General features: G+C 37.8%; 2 protein-coding genes across 2 annotated transcripts; both read right to left on the reverse strand.

Annotated features, from left to right (window-relative positions):
• Nucleotides 1-705: 705 nt before the first annotated feature.
• On the reverse strand, nt 706-3,165 carry LOC133695406 (cysteine proteinase COT44-like). The gene is made up of 5 exons (XM_062117387.1): nt 2,977-3,165; nt 2,368-2,883; nt 1,566-1,801; nt 1,321-1,461; nt 706-1,214 (listed from the first exon to the last, which is right to left on the reverse strand). The coding sequence occupies exons 2-5, from the start codon at nt 2,840-2,842 to the stop codon at nt 918-920; spliced, it is 1,149 nt and encodes a 382-aa protein (XP_061973371.1). The 5' UTR covers nt 2,843-2,883; nt 2,977-3,165; the 3' UTR covers nt 706-917.
• A 395-nt stretch (nt 3,166-3,560) lies between these two features.
• LOC133695405 (probable beta-1,4-xylosyltransferase IRX14H) lies at nt 3,561-8,028 on the reverse strand. Its single transcript, XM_062117386.1, has 3 exons — nt 7,110-8,028; nt 6,406-6,987; nt 3,561-4,307 (listed from the first exon to the last, which is right to left on the reverse strand). The coding sequence occupies exons 1-3, from the start codon at nt 7,832-7,834 to the stop codon at nt 4,079-4,081; spliced, it is 1,536 nt and encodes a 511-aa protein (XP_061973370.1). The 5' UTR covers nt 7,835-8,028; the 3' UTR covers nt 3,561-4,078.
• Between the last annotated feature and the right edge of the window lie 653 nt (nt 8,029-8,681).

Consider the following 8,681-nt stretch of genomic DNA (forward strand, 5'->3'; position numbering starts at 1 on the left):
AATCTTATTTTTTATTCTTTTGATTTTTTATGTTATTTTTCTAAATAGATTTTTCTTTTTAATTTTTTTATTTTATCAAATATAAAATTTATTTTGTAATTCAATTTTGATCCTCCTTTTAATTGCTATTTTTTTAATCCTTTTTATGTAATTGAAATTATTTTTTCAATTTTATCTTTTAATTGCTATTTTTTTAATCCTTTTATGTAATTGAAATTATTTTTTCAATTTTATCTTTTAATATTTGATTGATTAGAAATTGCACTTCATGGTTTTTCAAGATAAGAAGCTCCGGGTCAAATGATTTAAGTTATGAGTTTGATAAGTTAACATGAATCTTGTTTTTTTTTTTAAGTTTTATAATTCTTTTAATTCTTTTTATCAAGTTATTTCAATCTTATAATCTGGGTTACGAGTTTAGTAAGATATCCCGGGTTGGCTCGACCTTGATTACTAGTGTTGCAGGTTTATCATGTTAACTCGGGTTGATCAGGATCAATTTTTTATATTTTTTTTATCTTATTTTGTTATTTCGTATTTAATAGATTGTAAATTGAGATATACCATTAGTCCTATTTTGAAGAAAATAAAATAAATTTTTTCCCGGATTATTCTAATCACTTTTCTTTTTAAACTTGATCTATTTATAATTGTTTTTTTATATTTTATTTAATTAAAATAAAATCAACTTATTTGAACTATGTATAATTTATAACTCAAATCTCATATTTTTATTTTTTTAAAATACACTTGCATAGCTAAACAAGAATAGTGAAAAACTATATATACAATACAACGATAATCATGCATGGAATTAGAAACAAACATGAACAGCTCGCCTGATTGTCCTTTCGGTAAACTTAGACCAAGAAGGATAAGAGCGTCGTCTATTCAGCTCGATAAATCAACACGGAATCTCACCAATCATCCAGCTTTACACCTTCAATCACCTTCCCTTCTTGTTTTGCTTCAGCCAAGTTAGGTTTAGCAGTGTTCTCGCCATTCTTGACTGGGTAAGAAGATTCCATTGCAATTCCACATCTGCCAGTGTATGTGTCGCCGACGTTACGCTGCATCTTGATGTATCCATGCTCCCCCCATTCTGTGCCCCATGAGTTCCGAACAAGCCAGTAATCCAAGCCATTCTCCGAGGCATATCCAACAACAACCACACCATGGTCTAGGGCTGTCCCACATTCACCGGTGAACACTCCCTGAGTAGATCAAAAGAGAACGAAAAGGTTCACAAATCACAAGTATTCCAAATTGACGTGTTAAGAGCAAGATGAGGCACGAAGATTAAAGAATGAGTCGACATACAGACTGGTAGAATTGTAAAGCCATGCCACTGGCTTCAATGGCGACGCTAACTGGCTGATGAGCAACAGCTTTCTGCAATGCTTTCTCATCGTACGGCAAAATATCCTCAAACCCATCAATGCTAACAGCCTTAGTTTTCATCTGCGAAGATCCAAAACAGGCAAGAACCCCAAGAGCGTGAACCACAAAACCCAACAATCTGGTGTTGATTATAATTTAAATGTGCATTTATATATGATACTGACCTTGTCTTTGTCACATTTATCATCATCTCCTACGTACGGATAGTCCTTTTCGGTGTCCAGGCCGCCGTTGTTGATAATGAATTGGAATGCATAGTCCATGAGGCCTCCATTGCAGCCTGCGTTATAGGTCCTGTCACAATCTACAAGTTCTTGCTCTGATAGAGAGATTAACTCCCCCGTTACTATCTGGTTTATTCCTTCCACAGCAGCAACTGTTGAAAAAGCCCAGCAACTACCTGCATCGGCAATATCATTAGAGTTTTAGGCCTAGCCCAACTCTAACAAGAGTGGAGGCAAGTGGCAAACTAGCTGACTTTGCCTCGAAACTGGGCCATAACTCATAATTTTATAGATATTATTTGGGTTGTGATAAGGATGGACTGGCCCATTTCATGTGATTTGTCTATTAAGTGACGACATACATGAACGGAAACGAGACGCCCTGTGCCACCCAAAAGGTGCAAGAACTACCATTTTGCAAGTCTAGAAAGATAACTACCAGCTCCTGCTAATTCAAGAACACTATTTTCTTTCTTATGAGAAATTAAACGATGCTGCTGTGCTCAACACCATATCACATCTTCAATCCAAACCTCGAGAGTTCAAACAGCAAAATGCTTGGTTTTAGAATCCAGATGAGCATGGGTGGACGATTATCATTGTAAATAGGCCAAGACACCTCCCCCCTTGTACTGAAAATGATATTCATTACAACGAAAAACTAGCCCAGTTGCTGGTTGTTTTTTTTTATAAAAAAAAACAGTTAGATTGTTTCAGGAAACAAAAGGAAATGAATTATTACCACAACTTCCTTGATCTTTGATCGGGTTAACTGCTCCTTTTGCTCTCCAATCCACGGATTCCGGCAGCTTGTCACCAGCCTTGAAAGCATATCTTTCACTCGGGCTTTTGGACTTCATTAACCTACGCTTAGCGTCACTCCTCGTGCCCAGAAACATGGCACGGTACTCTTCATTGGTAAGATCTGCAAACTTAGTCAACCCAACTTTGTACGTATGGTTTTGGGAGTTATGTTCATCAATGAACCTCCAATTATTCTTAAAGATTTCAAACCTCTCTGCTTCCTCTCCTAGCCTGTTGTATGCTTTACCATGCTTTGCAAGCCACCATTTGTACATACTCATCACCTCATCATCGCTTCTCCAGCTTGATCGATCATGGTTTGGTTGATTGTCATTAGAGGTAAGGATTGACATGTCCAAGGCAGATGACATGGTGAAGAGAAGGAAGAGAAGGGCTGATATGGCAAGCGCCATGCTTGGTTTGAGAAGAGAGCGGTGGTGGATGGAGAGAGTAGCTGTGAAGAGGAGGAGAGAGCTCTGTGAGTTTTATAAAGGCAATGAAATAATGCATAATCGAGAGTAAAACCGTCACATACAAGTCTTCTTACAAGATAAAAGACCAATCCGAGCCCTTCGGTTGGCAATCAGTAGCAGTAATTCTTTCTACCTTAAAAGTCCCTTGGTCATCGCATATTAGGTTTTGCCGCATTGAGTCATCTTCAGAGGTTGCTTAGAGGCATGGTTTTCTCTTACCAGACAGTCAACGTGCAACAAGGCTCCCGAGAATTTGGTAGATACATAACATCCACTTGCTTGAGACAATTAACCTAAATTCTATGTTCGTCTTGTCATATACGCAAGAAAATCTCCCCTTATCCATCGACAGAAGAAGACGATGAAGAGGCTGCTCGATCTATACAAGTTTGTCGCTTCTTCGGCCACAGATTTCAATGGTCTAATAGAACACATTAAATTTTATCCTCTCTTCTGTATTGTTGGTGTAGCTAACGGTCCATATCACCTAACAAACAATCCTTGCGCTGATGAGTCTTGGTCACAGCCATATTCCACCAAGGCATCAAGTAAAATTGTGCTTTATTCAAATTTCCGTGCAAGATACTATAATTCAAACACAATTATTGCATTCCCTTGATGGAATACTATCATTTCTTGTCATATTCGGGCAAACCAATTTCCGATTTGGCCATAATCTTTGACGTTCAGGCCATTATTTTGTATAATTCAAAATAGGCGAAGTACACGGTCCATTATCATCTTTGCAAGCAATGAAAGAATTACAACGGGTTTCATTTCTGCTGAATCCAACAGCCGCACAGACTCTATATTCCTATTTAGAAGATTTGTATATATAATTTGACACATATCAGACACAAGATCCTGGCATTTCTTGGCAGCGGAGGTAAGGAGCCTATGATGACATACCTTTCCCACAGAATATCAACCAATCAACATGCAGGACAAAAAAAAAAAAAAAAAAGAGGAAAGGAAAGCAAAATAATGTGAAACAGTGGTGGACTCAAACTCAGACGAAAATTTTCAACTGGCATTAGCTCTAATGAACTTTTTTTCAGATGGAACTGCCACCCACCTGGTAATTAAGATCATTTGCCTTTTGCTTTATCAATGAAATCTCTTCATGCTGAAGGCCAGCGGTTAAATTCACAAGGCAGTATCTCTGATTTGTCCTTATCAATTTTGTTCAGAATGCCTTGTAGAAACCTGTGTCTCCACCGACTTTGCTTCATGCTTTCTCTTACTTCTACGTTTTGATCGGGGTGATCGAGTCTTTGGAGAACGCTTAATAGTCTGCTCTTGGTTAATTGTTAACTTTTTGTTGGAAGGGAGTTCAGGAGGAGCATCTGGCCATGGTGTTCGTTTTGATGGCACAGTAATTTCCAACGGTGGGTCAATTATCCATCTGTAAGAAGACATGGTAGAATTAAGCTTTCTGCAAATTAACCCAGTTGCCAAATTGGTAAGAGAAGATAACAACCATCTGTCTGCAGCACAAATGAATACAACAGATTCTTGTTGAAAATACCCATGTTGAAAATAACTAAGGGGAGAAGGAAGGGAACTCTTACATTACATTACTCTCCTAAGAGAGGGCTTGAACTTGTACTAGTTACATGCATACACCTAGGAGAACTAAAAGACACTTTGAATGAAAACTTCAAAATTAATTCCAACACTCCCCTTTAATTATGTTACTCTCCTAAGAGAGGAAGCCATAGACCTGGACTTAGATTTACAATACTATGAACACATATTTATACTAGTCTAGGATAATTCAAGAGACTTGAAAGATAAATACATCTGTAATAGTTACCTGCATACAACTAGGAGACACCTAGAAGAACTAAAAAAACACTTTGAAGCATATTACCTTGATTTTGGAGTATAAAGGACCACAACCTGATGGCCTAAGCAAGGAAAATTGCAAAGCAAGGCCCAGCCTATTCTCATTAAGAGTCTAAGACCATCTTGAGCAATGCCCAGCCAAACAAGCACAAATCATGAGGGTCAAAGTATTTTGATGAAATTCCCTTACTAATCATGAAAGCCTAAGCAAATGAGATTTAGGAAAAGGAGAAGTTTTCAACATATCAAAAAGCACATGCAAATTATGAAAGCCTGTCTACAAAATAAATGAGGCAGGCCCTGCAGCTCCTGAAATTCTGAAGATAATGGAATTTGCATCAACAACATATGCAACAGAGTTTGACATATCTGATCCTCTGGACCGTTAAAGAAGAAAGAAAGGTGAGTGTCGGGCTTCAAAAATCTATTCATTACAATGAAGAAAAGGTCAATTCTTTCAGTGTTTCCCAAGTCCTCACCAACTAATATTGACCTCTTAGTGAGCTCAGGTACCACCAATCTCTTTCAGTAGCAATAAAAGATGCACGCCATCCATTTCATCTACATGTAACAACACGGTCTTTCCAAAGCTTATACTCCAGAAATCTAGTAGTTGTTCACATTTTCCAGTAGGCTTGAGTCTATTTTCTCACCCAAAAGCTAATGACTATTCTCTTTGTCCCATAGTGTCCAATTTGACTTTTCAGACAGTTTAAGAAAACTAAATTAAAACAGCGCCACCTCATTTTTTCCACGGATTTTCTACAACCACCCCTTCATTCTTTCAATAAGAAACAGCTCTACATAGAAATTTAAGGGTTATACCCCTTTAATTCTCTGGCTACATATGCATGTTGGGACAAACTAAAAATAGTAAGATGGACACTCTTTGTGGGATGAAGAGAGCAATGAATTACCTAAATTGTGGATTGGAAATATTAACTTTCCGAAAAATACAGAAACCTTACTTTAACAACAGGGAGTTCATGAGGTCATGAAATAATTGTGGTATGGTATCAATGGAACAATGCACCTGTAAGCATTGATAAGTGAATTTTTCATACAAATCAGCATCCCTAAAAATGGTTCATCAACATTTGTTACACCAGCCAATATAAAACCAAGAGCTAGCTAGTTCATCAACACCATTGACGCAATATCAAGGAGGAGAGTTTTTAAGTATATCATGCAGGGCGCCATTTTTCTTCTCTGTTTTATTTCTTTTGTTCCTGGTACATAATGTCATGCTATAGCACAGTTCCATGAACCAAAAACATGCTACCTAAGATGCACAAGTTCAAGACATGCCAACAACTGTCTTGGGGGACAGGAGTCGCAGTTCAACCTATCATCCAGCAATTTCTTTTCTTCCTTTTTTTCTTTTCGCTGATTTTTTCTTTTTTTAAAAATATATCCTTACCTGCTACGACACTTGGGGCAGAACTCGATGACTAACTGTAGCCTCAAAAGTACACAGGAGCAGTACAATAGTAGTTCACACAAGAATTCTTATCTATATGCTCCTACAATTAAAATGATAGGCAATGCTAAAGATAATGAAAACTTACTCCAATAGCTATTATCTAAATCAAGATAGGAAGCGCAATGCAATACTGAAGATTTTAGCAATACAAGGGAAAAAAAGAGAAACTCACCCTGGAGGGAATTTGCTATCAGCACGAGCTTCAACACGAAGCCACCACAGCAAAACTTGTCGCCCACAGCTCCCAAGTGGCTCTACCATAGAAGGATCCTTCAGCAAAGCTAAAGGACTCTCTATATTCTCATCAACCAAATCAAGATCCTTAACCCATTCAGGCTTATCATGAGCTTCCTTCAAAAGCATCCTTGAATTCAACACAAACCCAGCCCACTCAAGCTTTCTAGGCAACACTGTAGCTCTATCATCGATATAAACGGCACTCTTCCCCTCATACGGCAATGAATTAAACGTATGCCAACCAACCAATTTGTTAGAAGCATTACAAGCTGGTCCCTGAACAGGCATTGCTGGATTAGACAAATTCGGTTTCACATCCTTCTCAGCCACAGCTGAAGACGACTCACCACCACCACCACCACCACCACCACCACCACCACCAGAATGAGCCAGAATCCCAACCGAAACCGCACCAAACCATTTCACATTTTGTATCTCATCAAATAGCTCCATACTATGCATGTTACTATCATCCGCAAACATCACTATTCCATCCATCATCTCCTCTCTCACAACTCTGCTCCACACCAACATAATTTACATTAATAATAATAATAATAATAATAATCAGTTCCAATCGAAACTTGACTGCAAACTAAACTAAACTAGAAATTATTTAAAAAGAAAAGGAAGATTAACCTCAAAGCTCGAAGTCGCATTTTAGTCTCCAATTTGTGCCTTCCTTCCCAAGAATTCGGCATTTTCTGAGTAAATCCAATATGAAGAGTCTTGATACTCGATTTGGCGATAATGGAAGCAGTTTCATTGGTGGCACCACCGGCCTCCACCACGATCCAGACGACGTCGTAGGGGACCAACATCAGAGAATGCATAACGCCAGTCAAATGTAAAGTTTGGAAAGTCCGTACATAAGTGGGCGTGACTACAATAAGGGTCCTAGGACTCTTCACACCGAATTGAGTCCTTTGCTCTCTCTGAACAGTCTCTATTATCTGATGCGCCTTCATTACTTCACTCGGGTTCGGGTGCGGCCATGGCCGGATCCGGATCCCGTGACGCCCGACCACAACTCTGGAACTCGAACTCAGCGTTTTGTTGATAACCGGGATTTCAAGGGGGAGATCATTGATGTTATTATTCGTTTTGGTGAGATGGGGGAGCGGTGTCGCTATGTAGAGAGTTGTAGTGGTGGAGGTGGAGAAGAGGAAGAAGAAAACGAGACGAGAGAAGCGAAAGCCGAGGACAAGACTAATGAGACAGCAGAAGCCATGTAGAAGGAGCCAAAAGATCGCGGCTGGTGATTTGATTGTGTTGTCTGTGGATGAATCTAAGGGTGCTGATGATCCTCTAAAACTTGCGCTTCGGCGGTTCATGTAGCTCTGCTGTAGCATAGAGAGTTTCATTCTTCTCTCTCTCTCTCTAAGAGTTTGGTTTGTAGAGAGAAGGTGGGTGAGATTTGAGAGAGGAGATGGAGAGGAGAGGTGCTTGCTTCAAGTTCGTTGAGGTCTTCTTCTTTTTTTTTTTAATTCTTTTTTTTATTTACTGTTTAAAAAGAAGAAGGAGGGATTTATTTTTTTTCCACTGTCCTGCTGTGGCTGTTTGTAAGGGCATAAGACAGGGATGAGAGGAAGGGGGGAGGACTGTATCAATGGGGTGGATTTGTTAATTAATTCATTTAGGACATTAATTATTTTTTGGATTGAGCAAATAAATACCTAATTCCTCATTTTGCTTAATTTCTGACTAATTACTTAACAACTAAAAATAATTACATATTGTGCAAATTAGTATTAATAGATTTTTGAAGCACAGAGCTCTTGTTATTATTACAAATTAGTATTAATTTAGTTAACCCTTGAAATAAAAAGCTGCGGCAAAGTTTTTATTTTATATATTCATTTACTCGAGCTTTAGTTGAAATTACGCTCTCATATTTTATGGACCGTATCGTACATTAGCTGCCATCATAGTTCGTTGTAAGAAGCTAGACGTTTTTATTTTATATATTCATTTATATATATTCTTATTTCTTTGACAAAGACTTTGATGCAATTATAACAATCCTTGAATGAGACTTCACGAGTTACTATTCATTTTTTTTCTTTAATTTAGTTCTTCTTTACCTATTGAGTTTGCTTTATTTTTATGTTTTATAATTTATTTTGATTGTATCATGAAATTATTATATTATCATGAAACGAATTTGACTAGTTAATTAAATTAATTTATGTTTTTATTTTAATTTTTTAA

The sequence above is a fragment of the Populus nigra genome, chromosome 5, assembly GCF_951802175.1.
Source record: "Populus nigra chromosome 5, ddPopNigr1.1, whole genome shotgun sequence".
NCBI lineage: Eukaryota > Viridiplantae > Streptophyta > Magnoliopsida > Malpighiales > Salicaceae > Populus > Populus nigra.

Coding starts and splice junctions, on each gene's coding strand:
- LOC133695406 (XM_062117387.1), bottom strand. CDS start 2,842: ATGGCGCTTGCCATATCAGCCCTTCTCTTCCTTCTCTTCACCATGTCA. Junction 1,802..2,367: donor CAAAGATCAAGGAAGTTGTG/GTAATAATTCAT, acceptor TTGCCGATGCAG/GTAGTTGCTGGGCTTTTTCA. Junction 1,462..1,565: donor ATAAATGTGACAAAGACAAG/GTCAGTATCATA, acceptor GGATCTTCGCAG/ATGAAAACTAAGGCTGTTAG.
- LOC133695405 (XM_062117386.1), bottom strand. CDS start 7,834: ATGAAACTCTCTATGCTACAGCAGAGCTACATGAACCGCCGAAGCGCA. Junction 6,988..7,109: donor ATGCGACTTCGAGCTTTGAG/GTTAATCTTCCT, acceptor GGTGTGGAGCAG/AGTTGTGAGAGAGGAGATGA. Junction 4,308..6,405: donor GATAGCAAATTCCCTCCAGG/GTGAGTTTCTCT, acceptor GTCTTCTTACAG/ATGGATAATTGACCCACCGT.